At 45.7% G+C, this 13,182-nt stretch overlaps 1 protein-coding gene across 1 annotated transcript in view; it reads left to right on the forward strand.

Moving 5' to 3' along the window:
* Nucleotides 1–11,603, forward strand: part of LOC138455188 (fatty acyl-CoA hydrolase precursor, medium chain-like) — a 799,801-nt gene extending 788,198 nt beyond the window's left edge. The window contains exon 13 of the mRNA XM_069607091.1: nt 11,361–11,603. Within this exon, the coding sequence (XP_069463192.1) occupies nt 11,361–11,538 (178 nt within the window). The 3' untranslated portion in view covers nt 11,539–11,603. The remainder of the gene's footprint in view (nt 1–11,360) is intronic.
* Nucleotides 11,604–13,182: the final 1,579 nt, after the last annotated feature.

Raw genomic sequence — 13,182 nt, forward strand, 5'->3', positions numbered from 1 at the left:
CCGGGAGGAGGGGCCAAAGGACGTACGTTTCGTGGAGGACTTCCGTTGTTGGCAGCCCAGAGGAGGGTGTTCTTTTCCCCAAGGTACTGTTGGTACAGTCTCAGCCGTGCGAATTGGATAGTGGTCGGTGGGGACCGACACTCTGGACAGCGGTCTGTGCGGACCAGCACACTTACACTTTCCTTGTGTTGCAGCGCATATTAGGGGCATTCTTTCCCTATTAAGGTACTGTGTTTGTTGGCCAGCTCACACGTGTTGGGCGATTCTGGTAGGTGAGGAGGCATCATCCCTCAACTTGACTGCGTGCTGTAAGACAGCTGGGGGGTTCCAGTGATTACTCACCTTGGTGTTCTCATTTTGTGGCATCTAATTTTCCTGTGGAGTACTTTGTTTCTGCTTTGGACTAGTGTTTGGGCGTAAGACATGTGGCACACTGCTGCTAGAACCCCCCACCCCTGCATTTTTGCCAACTCCAGGTGAGCCTGTGGCCCCGTGGGACCAGTGGATTGACTCCTTTGAAATATACGAGAGCTGCGGGAGGTACAAAGTTCTCTGATGATGGGAAAGAAGCAGTGCTTCTCAACTGTATAGGCACTGAAGGGCTGCGTGTCTTCCATCATTTGCCTGGGGAGGAGGTGACTGTGCCTGGCAGTGGGGAAGGAGAAACAGTTGTGAGTGCGTATGAAACTGCGTTGAAGAAACTAGAGGGTCGCTTTGGTAGGGGGATAAACGTGGTATTGGAGCGATATAAATTCTTCTCAAGGGCACATGGGTCGGGTGAATCCAAAGACGCCTATGTGACAGCTTTGCGGTCTCTGATGGCCACTTGTAATTTTTCAGGGATTGTAGATGAATACATCAGAGATCAGATAATGATGAAAACAAGTAACCAGAAGATCAGGGAGAGACTTTGGATAGAAAGTGACCCGCCATTGGAGAAGGTGGTCGAGATCGCTAGGGCTATTGAAGCCTCCAGGGCGAATGTGCAAATAGTGACTGAGCAAGAGACTTCTAGAGATGTTGTTCATGCTATTTTACCACATGGAAAAGTAGGTGGTGGAGATAACAAGAAGAAACCCAATAAAAGTGACAGCCAGTGTGGGAGGTCACTTAATGACAAGGAGTCTTGTAAAAAATGTGGCTGGCCGAGTCATTTGGCTGGGTCCAAAGAGTGTCCTGCAGTTAGTGTTGTGTGTAGGAAATGCAAATGCGGAGGACATTATGCTCGTATGTGCAAATACAATGGTGTGGTTGGTGTGGTATCTGATGGGTGTGTTTCCGATCGGGAGGTTGAGTCCACAGCTAAGGTGGAACAGGGAGTGATTTTTCATGTGGAAGGTGTTTCACGGAAGGGTCCGTGGGTTTCAGAACTGGTGGATGGCCATCCTATAGACATGTTAGTGGATTCAGGCTCTCCCTATACCATTGTGTCTCCAGAGGTATTCGTGAAGAGGCTGGGCAAGGAGGTCTCAACTTTGTGTGCGTCTGACATTAGTCCCAGTGCCTATGGACAAAATCCCATTAGTGTGTTTGGCTATGATCGATCTTGCATTGAAATTCAGGGCTGACAAACCATGGGCAAGTTGTACATGGCAGTTAAGGGTACCAGTGTGTTGGGATGGGACGAACAAGCTGCTTTGGGCATTGAAATTCACCCGGGGAAGGAGGTGCCTGTATTGAGCATTCACAAGGGTGAGGATGTGAGGGGACATGTGACGTCTGAATCATTGGGTGTTGTTTCCTGAGGTATTTTCGGATAAGTTGGGGAGACTCAAAGGATTTTCTCACCGCATCATTCTAAAAAGGGGTGCAGTGCCCAAGATTCACAAGGTGAGGTGTGTCCCAGTCTTAGCAAGGGAGGGCCTCAAGTTTGAATTAAATAAGTTGATGGCGGCAGGGGTTATTGCGTCCTCTGAATGGTTGTTCCCGGTGGTGTTGGTTAAGAAAGGAGATGGAAATCTTAGGATGTGTGTAGATTTGCGGGAACTTAATTCTACTATTTGGATTAATCGTCATCCTTTGCCAAACATTAACGAGTTGTTGCTCACCTTAGGTATGGCCAAATGTTTTTCTACATTTGACTTGTCTGCGGCATATCACCAAATTGATCTACATGTGGATTCCAGGCCTCTTACATCTTTTGTACCCCCATTTGGGGCGTATCGCGTTTGCTGCATGCCTTTCGGTCTTGCGTCGGCATCGGCTGTGTTTCAGCGTTTGATGCAAGAATTATTTGGTGGCTTGGCGGGCGTATGTTATTTCCAGGATGATATTTTGGTGTGGGGTAGTTGTAAGGAGGAACATGATTGTAGGGTGCGTGAAGTGATGAAGATTTTAAAAGAAAAGGGTTTGACAGTAAAATTGGCTAAGTGTCAGGTTGGTGTGGATAAAGTGACATATATAGGTCATACCCTTAGTGCCCAGGGAATTAGTCCCAAGGCAGAGCTAGTACAGGTGTTGAAGGATACCCCAGTGCCCACCAATAAGGATCAGCTTAAAGCATTTCTTGGCTTAGCTGAATACTATGTGAAGTTTATTCCCAACTATTCTGACAAAACCATTTCAATGAGGGCGTTGTTAAAAAAGAATGTTAGGTTTGAATGGTGTGGTAAGGAGTTTGAGATGGTGAAGACTAGTGTGGATCGTGCCCCATGCTTAAGGTCTTTTGACCCTAAATTTAAAACCATTGTCACCGTAGACGCTAGCGAGGTGGGAATAGGTGCGGTTTTGGAAAAGTGGTGTGAAGGGGAGTGTAAACCAGTGGCTTTTGCATCTAGGACTTTGAGGGGTGCTGAAGGACAATATTCTGTGATTGAGCAAGAAGCTTTGGCTGTGACCTGGGCTTCTAAACACTTCAGAACGTTTTGTTGGGGTATTCCATACGTGGTCAGGACTGACCATAAGCCCCTGGTGCATGTGTTTTCCACTAAAGGTATTGGTACAGTATCTCCAAGGATAGCCAGGTGGTCCGTGGAGTTGCAGGAGTATAACTTCATCATGGAGTATGTGCCCGGTAGACAAAATGTGGTAGCTGATTGTTTATCACGGTTACCTATTGCAGAGTTGGGGAATCTGCATGGCGAGGACATGGGAGAAGAGAAGGAGTTTCAAGTTGCGTGTGTTATCCCTGCTATTGATAAGTCCCTTTGGACCATTGAAAGTGAAAATGATGTGGAGTTGTGTTGGGTCGAGGAGGGCCTCAGCAAAGGTTGGGAGGTAGTGATGGATAGACCAGAGGGCAGGGGTTACTCCCAGGTTTTGACGAGCTAGCTGTTGGTCCCTGGGGTGTATCCAGAGGAACAAAATTGATTCCACCTAATAGCTTGAGGGAGAAGATTGTCATGTTGGCCCATGTGGGGCATTTGGGTCGCTCTTTGACCAAAAGAAGACTTGGACAGGAGTATTGGTGGCCTGCCATGGATCGTGATGTAGAGTTGGTGGTGAAGGAGTGTCATGCTTGCGCCATAAGTGACAAAAGCAGGGTGGTTCGTCCTCAGCCTATTCACCCTGTTGATATTCCTAGAGAGGTGTGGTCAAAGGTTCACTTTAGATATCATGGGCTCTTTTGAGTGTTTGGAACCGGAGTTCAGGTTTCTTTTGGTTTTGGTGGATTATACATCCAAATGGGTTGAAGTGGCAGCACTTCACGGATTGTGTTATAGCTTTTTTTTAAAAAGGTATTTGATAGGGAGGGGATTCCTGCCAATCTGGTCACGGACAACGGAGTGCAGTTTACCTCTAAAGTCGTGAAGGAATATTTGGTGCAGTGTGTTATAGAACACAATCGCACTGCTTTATAGAACCCAAGGGCGAATGGCTTGGTGGAAAGAGTCAATGGCATGATCAAGAATGCCATTTAGTTGGCTTTGTCAAGTGGGCTTGAGTGGCAAGGGGTGGTGTCGCAATATTTGTCTGCGTATCGTAGAACCCCTTCTGTCAGCATGGGTAGGATGCCTTTCGAGTTGATGAGGGGAAGGAAACCTGGAACCACTTCGAGATCCATGGCGCTAGGCAGTGGTGGACCATGTGAGTTAAAATTAGACAATGTCTAGCGGAATATTCTGGCACGCCAGGAAGCTGTACGGTTGTCCCAGAGTAATAGGAAGGAGTTGCACGTCAAGGAAGGAGATTGGGTCTATGGAAAGAATCCTAGATGTGTCCATAAGGGTGGTAGTGTATTTCTTCCTGCTAGGAAAGTTGTCAAAAGTGGTAAAGGTTACATGCGGTTGGAGGGTGGTTCGGTATGGAGAAAGAGACGGGTGGTGGTTGTTGATAGATCCACAACAAATTCCACACCCGTGGGGATCAGTGAGGGTTTGGATGATGAGGGAAGTGATATGTTTGATTTCGTACCTGGGTAGAGGAGTGCCTGTGTTCCCGAATGTGCTATGGTAAGCCAGACTTCAGGTGTTTTTGTGGATGAACAGAGTGTGAGTGGACCTGTGGATTATAATGTGTCAAGAGAAGAGGTTGTGGAGTCGGGGCGGCCTGTGAGAAGGTGTGGACCTCCAATTAGACTCAGAGACTTTGGTCGTTAAGGTGCATCATGGTGCAGTATGTTACATAGCACTAGTTATGATGTTCCAATGTGCATTGTTGGCCATTTTCATTTTATCCGGCTATTATTTTCTTGCTTGTGTTCTTGTTTTCTTTGCCAATATTTGCTGTTCATAATCTTCATTTCTGTAATCTGTTTTTACTTTGTGATGTTGCACAATAAGGGGTGGAGATATGTTGTATTCTGTAGCGGGCGCGTGTGGAATGTTTTTCCATGTTCATGGATCAACATTCCACACGGGCCAGTTGGTTCTGCTTGAAGAATTGCCCAGCGGTAGCCTGCTCCTCTTGGGGTCCAGAATAAATTGGTAAACCCTTACCTGTTGTCCGCGACCTTCTTCATAATCCTTGCATCCACTGGGAGCCAATGGAGATATTTCAGAGCTGGAGAGATACGATCCGAGGGCTTGAGGGCAAGGACAAGTCTTGCAGTCCTGTTTTTTATTAGTTGCAGAGGGTGGAGACTAGAGGCAGGTAGATTTAGAAAGAGGCTGTTACAATAGTCCAACCTAAAGAGAACCAGTTCCTGGGAGACATTGAGTTTCTGGGGAAAGGAGAGGAAAGGCAGAGTACCTCTGAGGGGGTGCAGTAGGAAGTTTGACTTTTTAGAAACATCAGAGATGTGGGTGGAGAAGGGAAGTGTGGAGTCAAAGATGACCCCAAGCTTCTTAGCCTCGCAGGTGGGGGTAGGGGTAGGGCCAAGAGGGCCAGCCAGAGAGTGAGGGGAAAGGATGGAGAAGGAGTGCTGATGAGGAGGATCTCTGTCTTGCTGGCATTCAGACAAAGATCATTGGCAGAACACCAATCTTGAATGGCAGTAAGGCAATCCGAGATGCTATAGGGAGAGGAGGTGGCCGAGGGCAGCTTGAAAATGAGATGTGTCATCAGCGTAACACTGGAAATTTGAGCAGAAAATGCAATGTAGCTGGCAAGAGTTGCCAGGTATTGGTTGAAAAGCCAAGGCGAGAGGTTAGACCACTGGGGAACACCACAGCTAGAGAGGGAGATAGAAGACATGAAGGACCCCAGTATGACCTGGAAGGGTCGATCATAGAGGAAAGAGGTTAGCCAGGCCAGAGCCTGATTGGTGATACCCAGGTTATCATGGAGACAGTTGAGCAGGATGGTATGGTTGACCGTGCCGAAGGCAGAAGAGAGATTGAGTAGGATGAGGAGAGAGGAATGTTAGAGTTGAGGTTGGAGAGCAGACCTTCACTGATGTTCTGGAGAGCAGTTTCCGTGCTTCTGGCAGCTCTGAAGCCAGACTAGTGGTCATGGAGACAGCCAACAGAATCAGAATGTAGGTTAAGCTGGGAGATGGCCAGCTTTTCTAGAAGGTTGCCCAGAAAGTGAGTAATGGAAATTGGCCGATAGTTACCTGGACAGGAAGGATCAGCTGTGGGTTTCTTGAGAAGAGGATGCACAAGGGAGCTCTTCAGAAGGGAGTGGAAGTAACTTGTGGAAAAGAAGTGGTTGCAAAAATCAGCAAGGGCTGGAGCTAGGGTGTCAATGTGGTCCTTGATGGTTTTAGAGGAACAAGGATGAACCTGTTTTGACGAGGCTTTCATAGGTCGGACTTGTCTAGCGACCTCATCTGGGGAGAAAAGAGGAAAGGATGAGAAGGGGAGTGGGGGTGGCTGAGGGAGGGTCAGAAAGCACAGATGGAGAGGGGGAGGAGGGGGAGGGGAGGAGAGAGCGGACAAGACGTCCTGGGTTTTTTAAATAAAGTGAGGTAAGGGCATTGCAAAGCGTCTGGGAGGCAACAGGAGGGTTAGAGACTGCAGCAGGGTTTGCCAGCTCCTTGCCGATTTTAAAGAGTTCTGCTGAATTGTTAGATGCCGCTGAGAAACGGGATTGAATGTGGAATCTCTTCTTGGTGAGTACAGAGAGTCTGTATTGCCTTTGGAGCAGGAGACAGGCCTGTTTGTCATAGGATGAACAAGAAACCCGCCATTTCCTCTCAGCCGCTCTACACTTAAGTTTGAGTGTGGCTAGGTCGGAGTCATACCAGGAAGTTCACTTGGCTTTGGACTTCAAGCAGATTCTCATGACAGGGGCAAGAGTATAAGAAATAGAAGAGTCGAGAAGGTATAGGGCTGTGTCAGATGATTGTCTTGTAGTACAACAGGATCTGTTATGTTCAACAATGCACTAATTCCACTTGAATCAGAAAGCCAGATCTTGGCGATGCAGAGAAATCTGTGATTAAGTCACATTTTGAACCTGCCTTTTGGACTCAAAGGGGTTCTGGAGACCAGGGAGTTCCGCCCACCACGCAAAATGCTACCTGGAAGAGGTATGCAGGGATTTTCACAGTGCCCTTCCATGTGCCTCCAGTTGTGTTGTCTTTTAAGATTAAGAGTTAATGCTACGCACACTCCTATCTCAGAGCCAGATTTATGGTAAACGTAAGGAAGGTGCCCCCCAATTTGCCCCATGGGCATTCTACTTGAAGGGCCAGTCCATCACTAAGTAACGTCCCAGAGTAGATACTGATGTGGCACCAAGATTTATGGACAGCACTCGCACCTCAAAAGAGAGTCCATCCCCTAGACTTAGCATTGTTACAGACCAGAGGTTCAAGCAGAGGAGGAGCACCTCAACATAGATTCACACTTGCAATGAAATGGATGATCAGACCCATGAAGACACAACTCTCTGATGAGCCCCAGGGACAGTCTGTGGCCTACCCAAGCACATTAACTGGGCTATGTAACTTACTGAGTAGTCACATACATATACCCACTCTTCCGCCTGACTTCAAAATGGCACTTCCAACCTTTAACGCTACAGTCACTGCTGTATACCTCCATTCTCAGACATTGACACATGGTGATTCATTTAAAGAACTAAGAGATTCACCTGTCAGGGGGAGATTAGTAAAAATCAAAAAACCAGTCCCGACCAAAGATTGGAGAGAGAATGAGTGACACGATTTAAAAACAAATCCTAAACAAGTGCACCTGGCCCTGCAGGGAGAGCCTGGAGATGGAGAGAGGAGGGACGGAGAGCCACAGGGAGAGGAAGATCCTGGCAGAAACCAGAGCAAGGAACTTGAAAGCAACATCCAAAAACCTGCTGAGGCCTGTATCCGAGACACTGTGAGGACAATAATAAGAGGATAAGATACACTAGGGGTCCTGCTGAAGGTTACATCACAGACCCTGGGTGTGGACCCACCCAGTGCAGGAGAGACAGCCAAGGGGACTGTTCAGGGCCAAATCTCAGACCCTCATCAAGTCTGGACATATAGTAGGAGAGAAAGCCCAGAACCTGCTCAGGCCTATATTTCAGACAAAGTTGGAGACCAGTGGCTGGGAAGGTGAGAATTCAAAGAGCCTATCACAAACTGTTTACCAGAAGGTGGGAAGATACAGGACACTGAATAGAACCAAGGAGACTTTGGCCCAGGAGTGTCCTATTGCTGGTGATTTTTTTTATAAAACCATAGATTGGCAAACACCTCAGGCAAGGGGGAAGACATATTTGCCAGCAGTATTGTGTTAGAAGGTATTTTCATTATCCCAAAGGGTAACCCATGGCAAGAAGATGTTAATATATGCTGCAAGCTTGATGCTTATCCCAAGGCAAAAGGGAAGAAGAACTTGCATGTTGCAAAGTCAAGAAGTTTGCTGGATGCTATATCCCTGAGACCGAGTCAAGAATGATGCTGGGGACGATAACCCTGACAATGTGCCAAGAATCATGCAGGGTGTTCTATCCCTAAAACCAAAAGATAAGTAGAGAATATTAGCTCCGGGCGGGGGTGGCATCCCCCTAGCCAATCAGGAAGCTAGAGGCAATCATCTTCCCCACTTGGATGGAGGTAAGTGTAGCCCCACGCAACCCCCTTCTCCCCAACCCTCAATTTCACAACCCACACCTATCCTGCCATACCTACCTGGTTTTCTCTGGTCCCACGCTAGGAACACTCGGTGTCACCCGCTCATCTCTGTTGGAGCAATGGCCCCCATGGAAAGGGAGAAGGGACTATTTGTAGTTCCATTTTCCCTAGTCCATGGCAGCAATATTGGTTTGTAGTTTTGTTCAAGTTGGAAAATGGCAAACACCCTGTTTCTCAACTTGAAAATAACTATTAGCATCCCCTTATAACATGCTGGGATGCTAATAGCAATAGACCCCTTTCGGGCGGAGGGACTTCAGCCAGGCAGGTATTGCCTGGTCTCCCATTAAAGCCCTCACTTTGCTTGGAATTGTAAGTGGCCTGGACATTACCTGGCCCGGTATAGCACCAGCCCGACAGGGTTTATTGCTTAATTTGGCAAGGGCAGAATTCCCCTACACAGGAACTTACAACACTTTGAGTTATCTTATCCCGACACCTTTAGTGTGAATACTCTTTATTTTTCTGCTTGACTCCCCTCCGTCTCATGGGAATTAATTGTATTCCTTATTAATTTTATTAGAATTATTCTTCAACGTTGGCCCTACCAAGAGAGTTTCAGAGCCCCTTAGACGATCCAAGGGTTTTAAAGGTGGAAGATGAAAGAAGTTGCAAAAAGTGTTCAGGATAAGATAGAAAGATTAGGATAGACACGTGGTAGCAGGGGAACTGGTGGTGTTATGTGTGGGGAAACAGGTATGTTTTGAGGCTCTTTCTGAAAGTGGTGATGGATGATGCAGTGTGGATGTGAAGAGCTAGTGTGTTCCATGCCCTGGGTGCCCATTGGGTAAATGTTTGTTTTTGTGTGCATGTTAGTTTGAAAAGTGGAATGTGTAGGGGGTGATGGCTTACTTGTCTTGTGTTTGTGTGGGTCATGGGTTTGAGTTTGTCATGAAAGTAAGATCGGTTTTGTGGTGCATGGCTTTGCAAACAATGCTGAACAGTGCTTTTGTGGGCTAACAAGGCAATTGTTTGGAGTACAGTGATGGACTAACAAGGCAATTGTTTGGAGTACAAGATGCCAGTGGAGCTTGGCAAGAGCTGGGATGGTGTGTGAATGTTTCAGCAAGTGGAGGTTGAGTCTGGCTGCAGTGATTTGAATGGCTTGCAAGGGTGGTGGGGGGGCAGCAGTGCTGCTGAGAAGTCCAGTTAGGAGAGCATTGCCTTAGGCCAGTTTGGGTAGAACTAGTTCTTGTACTTTCGTGTTGAAGTCATCAGGAGGAAGGATGTGTCGGATTTTACATTAGATATGTAGTTGTAGATTGCATGTTTTGGTGACAGCAGCTATGTGGTGTGTGAAGGAAAGGTGGGGTTGATGGTGAAGCCAAGGGATTTGACAGATGTTGAGAGGGATATGTGTGGGTTGTCTGTGGTGAGTTCTTTAATGCAGTGTGTACTTTTGGGCTTGTGTTTGTAATGGATGAATATAGCTAAGGGGCAACGCATTTGTCTTGAAGCAAAACAACGCAGCGCAACACAGTTTTGAATCCCGATCCCGTGTTTCCAAACCACTCGCCGGTATTAAGCGTGTTATAAATGAACAATTAAACACAAATATAAGGGCAGATGAGGAGGTACTGCATTTTGTAAGGATGGAGCTTGAGGAAGTGGTTCGACATTCAAGTGGTGATGGTGGAGAGACCGCTTTTGTGGATATGGAGCTGTGAGAGGAATGGGATTTGGAAGTATATTTGTGTGTCGCTCTGCTTATTGGTGGACATGGATGTTGTGTTGGCTAAGGGTCTGTTGGGTCTGTCCAAGTAATTAAACATAGAGATTGAAGAGGAGTGGCAGCAGGGAGGATCCTTGTGGCACCCCATACTTATCCAGGGTGGGGTTGGATTGAAAAGGGGGCATGGAGACAAAGTTTATCCTGTCAATAGGAGGTGAACCATTCGAGGGCGCTGCCCAAGGGTTTCATGCTGTGGGATAGAATGTTGAGTCGAGTGGGGCGGTCGTTGTTGTCGAAGGCTGCAGAGTGGTCGAGGCATACAAGTAGTGCTGTTTGTCCCTTGTAATGTTGTGGAGTTCATCACAGATGTGAAGTGTAGCGGTCTCAGTTTACCACACAAACTTGTTGTACTGATTAAAACTTCATTAACGAATCCTGTGTATTTTGCTGATGCTTCATCACAAAGCTTAAAAATGGAAGTGTCACAATCTTGAACGATCCATAAATAAACGGGCCATAAATACTAAATAAAAAAATGTATGAATGAATTTAGTATCTTCACAGTCCTGTTTTCTTATGCTCTTTTACCCACTGCACCTGTCACATCAGTTTTCGAGTGTCTTTGTCCATATAATAGTTATATGCACATACCGAGCCCTATATGAATGTAGATTTTTTTTTTTGCTGTACGAGTTGCCTTTCAACTACAAAGCAGCATGCTGGATTAAGTATCATGTATTTCTGAAATACAATCTACAGGTTATTTAATGTTTGGGTAAAATGTGCACATTCTGTTAGTGATATGGCTGACTGTATTTACTGATCTTTTTTAATCTCTTTCTACACCTCAATATGTAAATCATACTCTGATATTTTGGTACATTAGAGCCCAATAAGACACCCAATGCAGTGTATCTGTAAAAGCTTTGATAACAGAATGTACCAGTTCTCCAGTAGACATTTACGCCATTAGGAGGTTTAGAGAAGAACATTGAACATTAGGGCAATCAGAATAGACAGAGAAGACAGGTATGCCTCAATAGGAATTTCCTGAATGTGGTATTTTACAAAAGTATCAAAAAAGCTTAACGTGGAAATAAAAAGTGAAACAAAAACATCCAACATATCCAATAAGGCAAATGTCATCTAATGGGCATCACATTTTTAACTTACAAATAATTGAGTCTATTTTAAATGCATTATTAATATATTTTCTGTTTTTAACAGAAACCCTAATGGCAAAGGTTTGCCTGAATGGCCAGTTTATGACGACAATGAACAACTTCTTGAGATAAGCCTGGAACAGAAGATAGGAAAACATTTCCAGGACCAAAGAATGACTTTATTGGACAAAATACTTTCGGAAAAATCTGATGTCCAGAAGGAACAGCATACAGAATTGTAATTAATTACATAGACAAAAATGTTGTTTGTGGTTTGATTCACCAATTAAAACAATGTTTAAAATAAGTGTTTTGTTTGTTTTATTATCTTTTCAAATATTATTTGTTATTATGTGTTATACATCCTGGAATTTACTTTGCCATGCATCATTTTCTAACAAAAATTATACATTTGACATCTGTCCTCTGAAAGAATATTATACTGTAATATTGTGGATTAGAGAAACAGTCCAGTCTAATGAACAACTGATCCGCTATATCATGAAATGATGATCATCCTATATATTTGACAAAACCATATGCTGGAAACTGTAGTGATATTATCTATCACAGTACATCGCAGAGTGGTCAGACAACCCCACATTACACAGACACACATTTTCTAGTCTCAACTTTTTCATGTAACACTATTCATCGGGTAATCTTTAGTCTTGGTTTCACTTTAATCAAACAAACTGGACTAAAGCAATTAATCTCAATGTTCTGAAATCAGAAAGCCCTGGACTGGAGTTGTGCTATCCCGATGACTTGGATGACAGGACAATATTGACTCTCTTGCCCTGCACTTGCTGAATTCTGCAACCACTCTTTGACTACTGGATCTTTCCCCCTCCTCCCTCAAGCACTCCTTTGTGTGACCCCTGATGGAAAAAACTTCCGCAGACCCCTCCTGTCCAGCCAACTACCAACCCATATGTATCACCCCCTTCCTTGAGAAACTCTTGGAGAAGCTGGTCCTCCCCCAATTTACTTTGCACACTGAACCTGTTGGTTGCCTCCACAACCATCAATCTGAATTCTGAGCATCCAGATGCATGGGAACTGCTCTTCTGAACACCTGTGAGGAGCTGCTCGCAGCTCTTGATTCCAACTCTGCAGCTGTTCTCGTTCTACCTGATCTCTCCTCTGCATTTGAAATGGTCAACCACTCCATCCTCATAAAACGGATCCATGATATCCTAGGTATCTTGGAGCGGACAATGAACTGAATGACCTCCTTCCTCAATGACCGTCTGTCCTATGTTATTCTGTGTTCTTTCTCTTTCCCCACCTCTTTCACCACCTGCAGTATCCCTCAAGGGCTCCAACCTCTCTCCCTGGCTCTTTAACACCAATCTTGCTCCACTTGACACCTCACATCCTCCTCCTCCCCTAAGTTCCAGTGTTATGCAGACGACACACAACTCTTCTTCAAACTTCCCTCTGACCCTCACCTTTCTTCTTCCATCATTCCTCATTGCCTATCTGCCAGCCAGGCTTGGTGCACATCCAATGATCTCTACCTCAACGCCAGCAAGACTGAGATCCTTCCTACTGGGACTCCTGCTCCCTCTTTCTTTCCCTCACTCTAGCCATCTTCTATGGGCTCTCCCCCTTCTCCATCTTAAGCCGGAAACCTTGGAGTCATCTTTGACTACTCTTTCCTTCCTCTGTGACATTCAGGTCCCTGCCAAGAAGGCCCACTTTCAACTCTACCTCCTCAAAGGAATTCTCCCTTTCCTCACTTGCTCCCAGAAGCTCAATGTCTCTAGAGATGTGGTCCTCTCTAGGCTAGACTATTGCAAAAGCCTTTTCCTTAATCTACCCTCTTCTTCTCTACGGCCTCTTCAGCTATTCCAGCTGCAAGACTTATCCTTGGCCTCAAA

The sequence above is a fragment of the Ambystoma mexicanum genome, chromosome 1p (assembly GCF_040938575.1).
Source record: "Ambystoma mexicanum isolate Mex_15411 chromosome 1p, UKY_AmexF1_1, whole genome shotgun sequence".
In the NCBI taxonomy this organism is placed as follows: Eukaryota; Metazoa; Chordata; class Amphibia; order Caudata; family Ambystomatidae; genus Ambystoma; species Ambystoma mexicanum.